Source organism: Pteropus medius, unplaced genomic scaffold (assembly GCF_902729225.1).
Source record: "Pteropus medius unplaced genomic scaffold, Ma_sr-lr_union100, whole genome shotgun sequence".
Taxonomy (NCBI): domain Eukaryota; kingdom Metazoa; phylum Chordata; class Mammalia; order Chiroptera; family Pteropodidae; genus Pteropus; species Pteropus medius.
The window spans coordinates 11,457,152-11,472,992 of record NW_024342473.1 but is presented as its reverse complement, the minus strand read 5'-3'; the positions used below and the strand labels follow the sequence as shown (position 1 = coordinate 11,472,992).

Genomic DNA, 15,841 nt, shown 5'->3' with positions numbered 1-15,841 from the left:
ATTGCTGGGTCTGTTACTACAAACTTGGTTTCGCAGCTTAAAATAGTTAATTTATAGTGTTTTCAGATGAGAAGTTAAATGTTGACCCAGATCCAGTAGCAAGTATAAACCTTTCCCCCAGTTTTAAGTGCAAGTATAAATCTCTTTCCCTGTTTGAGAAACTGTTTTACATAGCCAACAATTCTCCAGCAACTCCTATTTACTTTCTCATTTCCTTGGTGAACTTATTTCCCCTAGAGTCCCACATGGCAAGTTAGTGAAAAGAAAAATTTGGGAGAGTTGACGAAAGCTGTGTGCCAAGGAAGCATTTCGGTTCAGTAATCCAACAACTCCCTCTTCCACTGGCCCTGCTTTCCACTATTCCCCATCTATCCTAATGTTCCTTCCCTCAGAGAAAGTGTACATTTGGGAAGAAAGGAGGCAGCTAGCTTTCTATGGTTCAGGATAAGACTTGATACTCTCTTTAGCATAAATTAGGAAGCCAACTGAAGTTCCAAGGTGAATTCCCAAACCACCACAAATATTCATTTAGTTTCACACAAATATACTAAGACATACATGCACACATATATTGCCCCAACCTGCCCCCTCACCTATCCACTCATGCCAAAAAAGACAAAATTAAGTGCTTTCCAAACTAAGTGCATTGATAGTGTTTTGGTTTACTTAAATCTCCTTTAGTAGAATTAAGGACACTTTTAATATCAAGAGAACTAATATACACTTAGCCAATCATCACATTCTTTGTGAAGAAAAGTTGTCCAGTGGTTAAATCATATATTCCACGCCCTGAGGAAATAGCTGCCACTTCAAATCAAGATGATCCTTCCAGAAATCAGCACTCTTCTGAGAATGCAGTTGTTTTTATTCATTCTCTCACAGAACTGAACCTGCCTTTACAACTAGGTATCATAAGCTCAACCCCAGATACAAGTGTCTTTTACGGTATTCACTCTTCTGGGACCCAAAGTTCCTTTCCCTTCTCTTGTTCATGGCAGTACTAAGCAGACCAGAAAAGGCCAGGCTATAAAACAGACAGCACTGACCTGGGGTCAGACAGACCAGCATCTGAATGCTGGCCTTCTATATGACCAAGAAAATAACTCTCATTGTCTCATTTCCTTACCTGCAAATGGGGACAAAAACACTTCTCAAATGGCTTCTTGAAGATTAAGTGAAACAACACATAAGAAAGTACACACAGTAGGCCCTCAGTAAATGTTCATTTCCTCCTTCCTAGCTCAGTTTTTTGCACATGTGACAACACTATTGACAGCAGGATGGGTTAGAGATGCACTGAGGAGAGTAAGAAACATTAAGATTAGGAAATAATCATCTCCTTTAAGCTGTTCTGGCCCCACCCTTTTCAAAACATGCCTTCTCATATTTTTCTTTTCCATTGTTAAGGCATAAACTGAGACAGAAGAGAAAGCAATTAGGAAAATTATAGGAGGCAGCAGAGTCTGACATCTGTTGAAGGGAAAAGTAGCCATTTTAAAAGCAAAGAATTGAGCAAAATGTGATTTGGGAAAAAATATGAAAGCCAAAGTTTTCATGAACCTGCAAGGACAGGCAGAAAGAGACTTAAAAATTGTAAAGGTTCATATTGTTGCAACCAGTTATATAATTCCATAGCCCAATTTCCTGAGGATGTCAAACAAGGTGGGTGTTGCTCTGTCAAATACTTTGTAGCAGTTAATAACTAACAAGTTATTCCTCAAGTACTAGGAGTAGATGATACTGCTGCAATGGAGCCTGAGTGTCATTTAAAGGTTAAAACTGTGCAGTGTTAAATTTGGGACTTTATACAGGCAAATGTCGGGAAATTCATATCTGTGATTCTCTGAGTAATCGCCCTGCAACCTCCTGGTGCAAGCACAATAGTTAAGTTTTGGGGGAGTCAAAAGTTATACATGATTTTTGACTGCGTGTGTGTGTGTGTGTGTGTGTGTGTGTGTGTGTGTGCTATGTTATGTTGGGCGGGGGGGCGGGGTCAGTGCCCCTAATCCCCACATTGTTCAAGGATCAACTGCATATGCAGAACTTGTTTCAGTCTATATGACAGATCAATCACTGGAGCAGTATTAAGTTGCTGAAGGAAGAATAACTGGATTGAGTTAAAGCAACATACCACTGCTTTAACAAGAATACAGCAATTCCGGTTTGTTTACAACACTTAATTACTTTTCACTCACACACACCTTCTCTTTGGTCACACTCTAAATTCATCACATCTCCACGTGCTTTGGGGCTTTTTATATCACAGTGGAAAAGTTTTAAAAGTTGAAGCAGAGGAAATCCAACTCGGTCCTCCTCCTTTTCCTCAAGTTTACTTTTTCCCAATAGCCATCTGGAACTGGATACCACAGCTTCAACTTAAAATAATGGAGGGAGCCCGAGAAGTTACATGGTCTCTGCTCGCCCTTAGAAGACCTCACAATGCAGTGAAAGACAACACATGCACACACAAAACATAAAGCTGGCAGGAAGGAGAAAGAGAATATGGAGAAGTGTTTTAAGAGAGCTAAGGGGGAACCATCAGCCTTTAAGTTTTATGGACTGTATGCAAAGATCAATGGCACAAATGATGGATAAATTCCTACCCAAATTTGGGGGTGGGGTGGACTTCTTTGAATTTCATCACTGTTATCTGTTCAAAGTCATAGTTCTAGATATATATCTAAAGCAGTGATTCTTTATAGGGAGGTGATTTTGCTCCTCAGGGAACATATATCAATATCTGGAGACATTTTTGGTTGTCTCCAAAAGTGGGGAGACTAGTGGGCAGAGGCCAAGAATACTGATGATAATCCTACAATGCAGAGGACAGCCTGCACAACAAAGAATTACCCAGTCCAAAATGTCAACAGTGCTAAGGTTGAGAAACCCTACACAAGAACTTGTGAAGCTGACTTAGCTGTTCATGAAATAAAATAAAAGTTCTGGAATGTAAAGTTGGTTTTATTCTTTCTCATAGAACTGAAACTAGCCTTTACGGCCAGGCATCAAAACCTCCCACCACATATATTAATGCCTTTCATTTATATCTGATAAAACCTATCTCTCATAAAATATATCTCAAATGTCTTCTTTACTTATTTTAACCACAAAAACTATCCGGCAATTAATCTTAGATGCTTTGAAAATAATTTATGAATGGTGGTTTTCTGGAAGAAAGGATACAAAAGCCTAAAAAGAACAATTATGAGATAAAATATATTTATATTCAAAAGGTAATTTTTCAAAAACAAATCACCATCGAGAAATAAAACCTCACAAAAGATGTCAATGTCTACTCAGGAAAACAATAGTATCTGCAGCAGACGCTAACTTACTGTGAAAGAAGGTAAACCTGTCTAGATAAATTTCCCAAACAAAATAAGTTTCATGAAAATTTACTTTCTAGCCCCTGTATTCAAATATTGAAAATAAGTTTGATCCTTTGGAAAACATCACAAGATAAGAGATCAAACATCCCAAGCTAAGAGATCAAACATCCCAGTTTCCAACGTCCTTCAAGAAGGATAAAATCATGATTGGGCAATATATGGTCAAAAGAACTTGGAAAAAAGAAAACACTGATAAATTGGACTTCATCATAATTAAAAACTTTTGCATTTCAAAACATACCATCAAGAAAACCAAAAGACAAGCCACAGAATGGGTGGAAATATTTGCAAATTATATATGTGATAAGAGATTTGTATCCAGAATACTATATCTAAAGTTCTCTTACAACTCATTAAGACAAAAAGCCCAATTTAAAAATAGGCAAAATACTTGAATAGCCATTTCACCAAAGAAGATGTATAAATGGACTATATGCATGTGAAAAGATTCTCAACATAATTAGTTATTGAGGAAATGCAAATCAAAACCACAATGAGATATTACCTCATACCCATTAGAATGGCTAAAATAAAAAATACGAACAATAACAAGTGTTGAAAATGTGGACAAATTGGAACTCTCACACAATGCTGATGGGAATGTAAAATGGTACAGCTAGCTGCTCTGGAAAACAGTTTGGCAGTTTCTTAAAATAATACAATAGTTTCTTAGGATGCCCATAACAGCATTATTCATAATAGCCAAAAAGTGGAAACAACCCAAATGTCTATTAACTGATGAACTGATAAATTGTAGTATATCTATATAATGGAATATGAAACACAATCAACATGGATGAATCTCAAAAACATTAAGCTAAGTAAAAGAAGCCAAACACAAGAGACCACATATTATATGATTTCTTTTATATAAAATATTCAAAAAAAGGCAAATTTGTGAAGATGGAAAGTACATTAGTGGCTGCCTAGAGCTGGGGGTGTGAATGGGGAGTGACTACAAACAGACACAAGGTTTCCTTCTAGGATAGAAATGGTCTACCCTTAAAACGGGTGGATTTTATGGTATCTAAATTATACTTCAATAAAGCGGCTAAAAAAATAGTGTAAGCTGGAAGATAACACCCTCATTTAACTTATGAACTAGGTGACTGAGGCAATGTTTGAGATACTTAGAATATTGATTGCAGATGTAAAGACACTCAGTAAATATCTGTGGAATGAAAAAGTTAACTTGCTTAAAGTCAGCGAGGAAGAGCGTAGCACTCAAGGCTCAATTCACATATTTTCCCCCACGAAAATCCTGAACGACTCCAGCAAAATTCAGACAGAATGGGAATTCTGTCAGCATTAACAGTACTCTGCATTACCAAATGAACATACATTTTCTTGCTCTGAGCATACTGATTTGACCCAAGCACAATAATACTTTTCCCCACCTCTGTGTACAACCAGCCTTCAGGTCTGTGTTGAAAATTAAACCCTAAATAAGTTATTTGTTACTGAACCTAAAATATAAAGGCTCTTTTAGAGTTTCACAACTATTCTGTCTTCAACTACATCAATCTTGCTTCCTGGATAAGTAATTATTAGAGATGTGTTTGTGGTATCTGTGTACACTTGCTCCAACATAAAGACAATGTCATATCCAGATTATTATTCTTGCCAGGCATATTTAAAACAAAATTATTTTCATACTTTAACTTTTAAAAAATGGTTTTACATCAGATTTCATTAGCTACTGAGTGTCATTATTTGTTGAGGAATTATAAAGGTCAAAAAGCAGCAAGTTGTTTAAACCAAATGACCAGTGCATACTTTGTAGGTGTTTTTACCTTTTCTATATAAAAACAAGCAGTTAGATGGCCCTGAAGTAAAGGTCTGAGTCTAGATATACTCAATCTTCCATGATGATACAACAAATTTGTAACCCTAATGGTTTTGTGCAACATGGGCTGATTCTTAATACTCTTCCACTGGTGTCTCTCCTCCTACTCTCCACTCCTATTTACTGGAATGCCATTTATTAGGAAGACACACACCTTATAATCATTTAACTCATCAACGAAGGGATTAGTCTAAAACTTCAAGTTTTAGAACACAAAAAGTCAAATTCCCTACTCCACAAGTAAGCAAGTATATTGGGCATCAATAGAGGCATTTTAATTTATTATTAAATATATCATAGTTTATGTACGAAGGCTCCAACTACCATAAAAGAAAAAGTATAAACTTATTATAAGCCAAAAAATTCTCATTTTAGTAGTAAAACCTTCTACTGTAATTTCTCATCTCCCTAGCTCTACATTGAATACTTGAATTTTGACTCCTCAACTTTTGAGCTGAAAACCTAGAAAATCACAATTTCTTTGGGCTTTAATTTCACACAGACACACAGACACACACCACACACACACCACACACCACCACACACACACACACACACACACACAATAACTTTAAGCAGCTTACCTGGAAAACAATATGTGCTTTTTGAGTCCCTTTGGGTCTGGAGGGAATATGAACTTGTATTTAATATTTCCCTCCACCGTAGGTGATGACTTACCATTCTTCTTTTAATAAAGATAAAAATCTAAGCCTTCTTTTAATGTTAAATGAAAAAATTTAAATGTACTGTCATAACTAAAAACAAACCAAAGTACCACCACCCCCATAACCAGTTGAAATCACTGACCACTTACTGAATCACTCTGTAGTGACAACTCTAGGCTCATTTGGTAGATCTTGATGGCCCAATCTTTCTTCCTTTGAAGAAAATAAATTCTTGGAGATATACAATCCAATCAAAAGCAGAGTCCTCCTACCACAACAAAATAAGCAACTTTGCTTAAGCAAAATTACTTACTTCCAGAGTAAACTAAAGGCTCCACTTAGAATATCTCATAAAACAGCTACAGAAAAATACAAATTAAAGACCCAAGCTCTTATCCCTATTCCCTTGCGAGATAATGTTGGCTAAGCTGCGCAACAGTCCCCGTCTACAAAATAAGAATGTTTGCCCCAGTAAATTACTTTAAGATCCTTTTGTAAGTATAGGACTCTGACAGACCTAGAAACAAACTCTCAGTCTTGCAGAAGAATGAATGTTTCCCAAAGAAGCAATGTCATAAATGATGACTAGCTTTGCCTGTGTAATTATTTTAATACCTTATTTTAGGGTTAATCTTCTCTACCATTTCTCACTCCAATGACACCTTAAATAGTTCTGATTGCTAAGGAATTCCAAAACATTTCATTCACATGCCCCATGCATACAAATTCTGAATGTGAATCTATGCTCCAGCACTTATTACTTGAACACTTTGGGCAAGTCAGTTAGTATTTTCAAGCCCTGAATTCTTCATTTATAAAATGGAGAGAACTGACTTTATAACTTCACAGGGAAATAAGAACCAAATTAAACAACATAAAAACATGTCCTGGAAGAGTACTGATATACATAGAAGTGCTTGATATAAGATCTCCAAATTCCCACATTTCATTAAAAGAATTTGGCTCCAAATGTTAAGATGTAGAACCTGAATGGCATACAGTTGCTGAGTTGGCATAACGTACTTTAAAACCAAACAAGTCTCCAAGGACTTTTCTATCTAAAGTTCCTTCCAAGCAAGTAGAGTAAGAAGTTAAAACTTAGGTATCGACATTTTATTATTTTCACAGGTGAAGCACACACTTTCACTATATCCCTCTTGAGGGCAGGAATAGTACTTCAGTCATTATTTCAGTTACAGTAACTGGCACAGAGACTAGCTCTGTGCTTAATATATATCAGAATACAATTCTCCCGAATAAAAGTAAATGTTCATATAAGTGAAGTGGGAAGAGGTCTGGCCTTGAAGTACAAACATCTGCTCTCACACCACATATAGCCTTGCACAAGTCGCTCAAGAGTCCTGAGCCTTCATTTTCCTTTAAACGTCTACACTGTAAGTCTGTAATGCCCCTTTTATCTGATGCCAGACATCCACCCAGAATACTGTAAATAAGATTCTTGAGTGACAAAATGAAGAGTTTCTCACAAAGTCCATGCATGCATTTTATCCATAGTAGAGGGCTATGGATTTTTATTTAATGTATATTTTTAACAAACTTGCTTATTTGGTTATGAAATATTTTCCATTGTTGACTGGCTAAAAGCAGTAAAATGGACCAAATGTCAAAGGAAAGAGAAACCAGAGAACCCATAAAAGCTCCTCTTCCTGATGCATGGAATGAAACCCTTCCCCAAAAAAGATCAGATTTCAATTCAAAATCATACTATGGCCTAATACCACTGAACACCTGACAAAAGTCATTTATTAAGGTAGTCTCCATCTCTTATGCCAAAATTAGACTCAATTTGTAATTAATTTGATTCAATCTTTAATTATGGTAAAACGTAATGAATGCTCAGCAAATGCTGCATTCCAATACCATTACCATGAGCCTACTCATTAACCTGGAAAAGATAAAGCTCTTTTACAGTTCACTTTTTCCTACTCAAGTAATCGGTTCACTATTTGCTCTTATTTTTCACTATATAACATTAATGGAATCATAAAGGAAAGGTCATCTAATTTTAAAGAACAAAAAAGCTGGCTTTTGAGTTATCAAAGAGGTATTTTGAGTTATCAAAGAGGTATCCATATAAAGTGGATCATTTTATGGAATTAATTTTCTCACAATGATGCCATTACACTTTGAAGAAAAACAGTATTACTATGGGCCAACTCTATGTAACATATAGCCTTACCGCTAACATGTTTCAGATAATTAACACATATTTTATGTTACTTGTATTATATACTGTATTCTTACAATAAAGCTAGAGAAAAAATGTTAAGAAAATCATAAGGAAGAGAAAATACATTTATAGTATTTATTGAAAAAAAAACCACATATAACTAAACCCAGGCAGTTCAAACCCGTGTTGTTCAAGGGTCAACTGTAATTCTTTTGGAAAGTTAAATACGCCAAAAATCTTAAGCAAATTCTGATACGTTCACTAGATGTAATAAATGATGGGAACCAATTTATTAGGTTAAATAAAAAATATCAGAACAAAAATTACATATAAAGTGTTATATATAAACTATATTTTATGTAAATATACGTATTATACAAATTTGAATGTGCCAGTCTCTGAGTTAAGCGCAACAATCCTGAGAAAATTATCACCATTTTACAGATAAGAAACTGGAGAGCAAAGGTTAATTGTGCTTAACTTTCAACTGAGAACAGCGCTCTGACTCGAGGCCACACGTTAAAAACAGGAGTCCTGAGTTATGATCGACTTTCCAGAATCCTTTAGTAGAAGTGCCTACCACCCAGTCCTATGCCCTCTTTAGTACACTGGTCTCCTCGCCTACGGTTTCTTTTCAGAATTACTTAGTTTGTTGGTCATTATGAAGGTCCAGAGGCAACGGGACTAGGCACAGTAATACTAACGTTGGTGGAGAGCCTACGTCTCAGTAGAGAAGCAAGGCAGTGAATTAACTGGAGTGGCGGGGAGAAGGCTAACAAGTCTTATAATATATACATTAAAATAGTCAAGGGGAAACAAACTATCTCAGAAGCAGGGATAGCAACAAAAATCTAAATTCCTGCACTTACACTCGCGTAACTCCGTACAATTTCGAGACTGCCTTCGGAGGATTCCCGCAAAAACCTGTGGACTGCGCGGGACAGGGATTACTCTTACTTTACCGAAAAAGCAGGAAGAACTGCAACAGTGGCCCAAGAAGACAGAAAAGGAACGAGTGTGAAAGCTAGTGCAAACACCTGCGGGGACAGGGCACCTTCATCGAATCTGAGGGGCACACAAGGGGCCTTAGGCCCGCGGCGGGGACTAAGGCCCAGAGGGAAGCCGCGGTGCTGAGGCTGTCGCCCGCCGGAGTTCCAGAAGCTGGGTGGTCGGTCCAGGAGCCTAGCTACTTACGTTGGACCAGCCGGTCTCCGGTGAAGGTGGAGGAGCAGCTGGTGATTAGAGCACAGGGGATGCCCGCAGCCATAACGACGCTCGTGAGCCGGTTCCGTCAGGAAGCCGCTTCCGCCTTGGGCTGCACCACGGCTGCCGACGCGCAGGGGGGATGAGCCAGGAAGGGAGCGTTCTCGGAATGGCCGGGCTACCCTGACTCCTCCCTCACCCCCCTCTTCCGCTCCCGGCGTAGGACAGGCCGGGCCGCGTGTGGTGTTGCCATGGGGACCAGCTCCCTCCGCAGGAGGTTTCTGCTCCTGCACACCCGGACTCTGGGAGGAGGTAGCCCTCCCAGGTCCTAGCCATGGCTCAGGGTACAGAAAACTACGACCCAATCGGAACCATCTTAATCCAGGTGGGGAACTGGGCCCCGCCAGGCTCTGCCTAGCTAAGACACTTCTGAACGAGCCCAGCAGTGCCGCCCCCAAACTGCCTCCAGAGAGCTGCCAAATATGCCAACCCTCACCTGGCTCATGAGCCTACCACACTTCCAGTGCCCATGCCCTGGACGTTGCGTGCCAGGAGCATGATCATGCTGCCTCTGTTAAAACTTCTAGACCACCTCACCCCATAACCTTTACTTTGGAACACTCCACTGTACATTGAGGCACTATTTTAAAACATTAGGTTCTGAGACACTTAAAACCAAGATATAGGGGAGTGGGAATGATACAGACATGTTGGGGAGGTGGTGTGAACTGCTTTTCTTAAGCACCCAGTTTTTTGGATCTAAAACTCCCTTGCAGATAAGTCCTGGGCATGTAGTGTATGGCATGGTGACTATAATTAATAATGCTGTATTATATATTTGAAAGTTGCCAAGAGTAAATCTTAACTGCTCATTACAAGAAAAAAATAACTGTGTGGTGATGGATGTTAACTAGATCTAATGTGATTATTTTCCAATACATACAAATATGAAATTATGTTGTACACCTGAAACTAGTATGTTATGTCAATTATCTCACTAAAAGAAAAGCACCTTGCTTGGGAAAACACATATAGGAAAATATATTAATGGTAATTTGGGTTGCAAATGAAGTTAAAGTTTCGAATATAAAAATATGACAAATTTAAAAAGCAGGGGAATAATTTTTTCTAATCTGAAGGGGGAAATATCCAGAAAGTCTTAACTTCTCCAATATAACACAGTTTGTAATGGTTCCACTAAGATTTTTCTGAACTAGTAAAACCATTTTTTTCCCACATTTACCTATTGTAGTTGAAAAATGTTTCTACATATATCATCACTTTTAACTCGTATATTTAATTCCATATGACTATAATTTGCCTAAGGTCACTCTGTTAGGACTCTCACTCAAATCTACAATGGCCAAAGCCTCCAAGCAAAGACACTCCTACCAAGCAGGACATTTTAGATTAGAGATCACCTCCCTGTATCTAAGGGCAAAGGCCAGACCTCTCTTTAGATAAGGTTAATTAGTCACTACACACCCCCTTCCAAATCCAGGGCCCATTTTACAGACTCCAAACAATTGGAACACTAATGGAGCCTCTTATCCAGAAACAGTCAGTTCTTCCCCACAGTATACTTTATTTGACTACAGAAACAATTAAGTTTCTCTTTAGTGTCTCAATTTCTCCAGACCTGGGACAACTCTAAAAAAGAGACCAGATTCTGGGGAGAATTCTCATGCCTAATTTCACACTTTCCCTTGAGATAATTCTTCTTCCTAGGGCTGCTCCCCTTGTGGTTTGGAATAGTGTAGAAAAATGTATTGACTGAAAAGGCAGAAGCATTTTCACTTCAGAGTGGGATTCAAAAGTAGCTGTTTGATCTAGAATACAACATTACACTATCAATGTCTGTTGTCAAATTGTAAAATAGAACAGAAGAGCTAAGAACAGTCATAACCATGCTGATTCGCACCCCTACTTGCTTAAGGAATTATTTTAAGTAGAGGCTGTGTAGAGAGAGAGCCCCCATGTTAATCTGATTATTGAGGCCGATCTCTAGATACAATGTAAAATTCTCCCCAGTAATATATAGAATATGTGGAAGACCTTTCCTACTTCCCACTGAGTCCTGAGTATTTGTGAGCATACAGCACCATTTTCAGACATGTAACGTGGATTCTACTTCTGCCTGGGGCTGTGATTTCTTTCCTTCAAACAGGCTACCAATAAACAGTACCTCTAGTGGAAAGAACACGTGATTGGGAGTCAGAACACTGAGGTCCGACCCTAGCAATCACATTTTTCTAGGTAGGTAACTTTGGGCTAGTCAATTCCCCTTCCAGGCCTCAGTTTTCTCTTCTGTAGGAAATATAGCTTAGTTTAGATCCCTCTCTAAATAAATCGATTAAATTTCTCCAAAGCTATATAATTTCTCTTTATTGTAGACTTCCTTCACCATTAGCGTAGGCAGTCAAATTGTTTCTGTCAACATTATATATATATATGTGTGTGTGTGTGTGTGTGTGTTTGTGTGTGTGTGTATATATAGGTATGTATATATATATATATATATATATAGAGAGAGAGAGAGAGAGAGAGAGAGAGAGAGAGAGAGAGGAGAGAGAGAGACTAGTAGAGTCTAAATCAGATATAGCTTATTAAGCAACTCTTAGACCAGTTCTCAAAATGTGATCTAAGGACCAGCATCATCAGCACCAATTGAGAACTTGTGAGAAATGCAAATTCTCAGCCCCCACTCCAGACCTGCTAAATCAGAAGTTCTGGGAATGGGGCAAAGCGATCTATTTTTCACAAGCCTTTCAGACAACTCTGATGAATGCTCAAGTTTGAGAGTTACTATTTAAATTGTATTGTAAAATATAAACCGTAATACAATTTCAAAGAAAAATCACAATAATCAAAGCTAACATCGTTTTTTTACTAGGTTTCATGCACAGTTCTCTGCTGTATATATTTTTAATTCATTTAACCCTTACGACAAGGCTCTCAGATAAGTACTGTGGTTATTTCATCTTATAGAAAGGAAATTGACCAAACATAAATATTGTGGGTAAACCCATATACGTAGAAAATGCAAGCAATCTTCCCAAGTGTTTTCAATCCATCAATCCTGGTATAAAAAGGAAGTCTTGTCTTGGCTCTTTTTGTTCCTCTGGATATTTAAACTCTGACTTTTCCACTGACTTTTCACCAACCTCTAGCTTTGTATGTTTTTGTATATGGGTAGATATTATGCATGTGCTGGTTAATGGTTAGGCATAAAGGCTCTGGATTCAGACTGCCTGGATTTGAATAGTTCCACCAATTAACCAGCTGTGCTACCTTGCACAGATTACTTAACCACTTTAAACCTCAGATTCCTTCAAGTATAAAATGGCTATAATAATATGAACTCCCTCGTAAGAGTTTTAAAGGATTAACATATAAGGTAACATAAAGTATAATACTCAATAAATACTAGTTATCATTTGCTCTGGTCTCTTACTGTTTAATATAACTTAGTTTTGTGTACATTTCTGTGTCTTTTGAAGATTAATCTGTTCTTTAAGTTGCTGGAAGAAAGGGAAAATTAATTTTAGCCTGTCTTTTAAACCAGGACTTCTCCATTCTTAACTAGAACTTTATGGGTGTTGCCATTGGCAAACAAGGTATGCCTTATTTCTCTGTTACAAACTAATTTTTTGAATATTCCACTTTACTTAGTACAGGATTGGGCCCATTTTATCCTGGATGATTGGATAATGATCTACTCATTAATTCATTTTCCAGTAATTTATGTTCTATTAAAAATGAATGGAGTTGGGCTAATATTTACTATAATTTAGAAAACATAATAGAAGATACAAATTGATAGTAAAAGTAATATTTTGATAAAATATCTAAAATACTTAAGAGAAAAATCTTTAAATACAAATAATCAGTCCTCTAATTATAAACTCTGTGCGACTTATGATGAAAACATGTACCTTAGATATTTAGATTTTCCAGGATAGTTCTGGTTGTGAATATTCTGTCGCATTGTCAGATCATATGTTAAAGTCCATGTTTTCTGTTTTGGTTCAGGAAATAGGAGTATTATCTCCACATAGAGTTCTACTAGGCAGCATTTTGTTAACTACTTTTAACTTCTTTCACTTTTAAGTCTAAATTCAGATTTTTTTATGATTTTAGCTGGATCTTTCCTCAACTAATCAGAATAGTGAGATTTTTACTATGGCAATAATAATCATTATTACAATTAAAATAGTAGCCAACATTTATTGAGAGCCAGACACTGTGCTAAGAGCTTTAGATTTTCTCAATTCTGTTAGGCAAGTATTATTTTATCCCCAGTTTACAGAAGAAGAAACCAAGGTACAAAGAGATAAAGTAACTTGCCCACCAAGGTGATAAATCTTAAACAGGTAATGGTGTGTTTGTGAAACAGTCTTGAAGAAGTGTGGCTGTGATTCTAGGATGTTTCCAAATGCTTTCTTTTATTAGTCACTCTTAGAGGCTTTGTTTTTATACTTTATGAATAAAAATGTGGTACCTTTTTAATATATCTTTATAAATGCTTACTTGACCCAAATATTAAACATATGTTTGTGCAACAAGAATTACCTAGTCTTGCTATCAAAATTAGCTTTTTAATTGGTTTTGGATATCATATTTCAAAAATCCAACAGTGGTATGTTAACACCAACTCTGGAAATATTGGAGCTAACTAACACTTTGACATTATCACTGTTTTTCTTACCAATCCCTCTGTCTAGTTTGCCAGGAGCATAAACCATAAAAATGAATTGAGGAGTGATGAGAATGACTCAGCCAACTCTATCTTTAGCAAAAATGAATAAAATGGAATTATGAGACTGCTTTTGACAATATGGAGTCTGGCTGCTTGGCTCTTTTAAATTCTAGAGCAGATCTTTACTTCATTAAATATTTCAAGAGCTTCTTATTAAGCAACCCTGTTCCCAAACTGTTAAAATGATAATCTTCCTCCGAGTAAGAAATGTATGGAAAGCAATGCATTTAATGATCAAAGAGATGAGAAGTAACATGTAAAATTTCATTTGGTGGATTAGATTTATTCGAAGAACGAACAGAGATGTAAAACTTAATCTCTTTTCCTACTCTAGTATGTTGAAAAATTTTCTATAGTACTTGTCTCTATTGCAATTGTACAAATAAATGTGCGGTTATTAAGAGGGGAGAAGAAACGTTCTGGCAAGAAAAGTAAAGTGAAAAGCTCTTGAGAAAGATTAAGATAGCAATTCAAATTAGTGAACATTTACTAGGTGCCAGTGCAAGGAGTTTCACTAGGTTTTACAATTCAGAAGAGGAGAATTAACATTAGTTCAATGCCCTTCTATGTGGCCGACCGTATATAACGCACTTTACATACTTTAACTCATTTTATTCTTGCCACTATTCTGAGAGGTAGCTATTTATCTCCATTTTATAGATAAGAACACTAAGGCTCTAAAAAGGTAGGTGAATTTGCCACGCTCAGTTTAGTAAGGGAGAAAATAGGATTCTTATTTATATCTGTCTGGTTCCAAAACCTATATTCATTCATCACATGCATGACTTCATTTTCATTCAACAACTCTATGAAATAGAACCTTTTTTTTTTCTTGGTGAAGAAACTAGACAAAATGTGGATGGTATATATGGACATTGTGTGACTAGTGATAGAACAAGAAATTATGTTCATCTACCTTTTACTGATTCTTACTATTACTAGACCTATACATATTATCTCATGACTCCACCAAGAAGTATAATTTGACCACATGAGGCAAATGAAGAAGCCAGACCTTTGGTTCCCTGATAGTAATCCAGTGGGGTTTTCACTCCTTCTAGCACTTGACAGGCATAATTACAGAATGATACATGAAGCTACAATACTAGAACTACAAGAGGAAAATTTAGTTCACTCAAAGGGGTCTGGAAGTGGGTCTTGCCCTTGAACTGCCTCTTTGTACTTTCTAAACGTTTTTAGACAATAGATGATAAATCAGCTTGCAGCAGTAATTTGGACAAAACAATTGAAAGAAGTACATCTTCACCTTAGTGCCTACAAGCAAGCAGTAGGTGTGTTCAAATCTCAATCTGTGAGCCCTGAAGGCTTTACATGACAATTTGTGCAGAGTACAAATGACCAGATGTGTCTGCCAGACTGTGATGCCCATCAGTGAAAAGATGCAAATTCTGATATTTTGAATATCTGGCTCAGTGGGGATATTCGAGAGTAATCAATAACATAGGCTGGATCAATGTGTAAGTCCAATTAGACTAACAGAGAAAGGTAACCATTTCAAAATGCCTTTAGCAACCCAGTCTGCAGATTGTTATTGGTGTGACTATTGCTGAAACAGGTGTTGGGCTCATAAACTTGCATAACAAAATGTTTTTCTTGTGGCAGCAGCCCATACAATAATTGGTGCCATCTGTATTTATCTTTTGAAGTTTGGTTTCTAATATGAATGCACAGAGAATCTTGTGCTAATTTCATAGTACCTGTTTTATGGTGAGGATGTTTGACATTGGAGAGAGATTTATCATTTCTAAGGAAAAGACAAATTGAAGG

At 37.0% G+C, this 15,841-nt stretch overlaps 2 protein-coding genes across 13 annotated transcripts in view; one reads left to right on the top strand and one right to left on the bottom strand.

The window, feature by feature from the left end:
- The window catches only part of AAGAB (alpha and gamma adaptin binding protein), a 50,765-nt gene extending 41,321 nt beyond the window's left edge, over positions 1–9,444 (bottom strand). For 9 of the 10 annotated variants that reach the window (XR_005653356.1, XR_005653357.1, XR_005653358.1 and 6 more), the window contains exon 1: positions 9,286–9,444. Coding sequence is in view for 6 of the 10 variants with exons in the window: in XM_039865230.1 (XP_039721164.1) it covers positions 9,286–9,358 (73 nt within the window). In the remaining 4 variants the exon portion in view is untranslated. Of the gene's footprint in view, positions 1–1,126; positions 1,297–9,285 lie in introns of all 10 variants that reach the window. The other variant, XM_039865234.1, reaches the window with a different exon arrangement.
- A 74-nt stretch (positions 9,445–9,518) lies between these two features.
- Positions 9,519–15,841, top strand: part of IQCH (IQ motif containing H) — a 172,258-nt gene continuing 165,935 nt past the window's right edge. For 2 of the 3 annotated variants that reach the window (XM_039865225.1, XM_039865224.1), the window contains exon 1: positions 9,519–9,679. Coding sequence is in view for 1 of the 3 variants with exons in the window: in XM_039865223.1 (XP_039721157.1) it covers positions 9,629–9,679 (51 nt within the window). In the remaining 2 variants the exon portion in view is untranslated. The remainder of the gene's footprint in view (positions 9,680–15,841) is intronic. The other variant, XM_039865223.1, reaches the window with a different exon arrangement.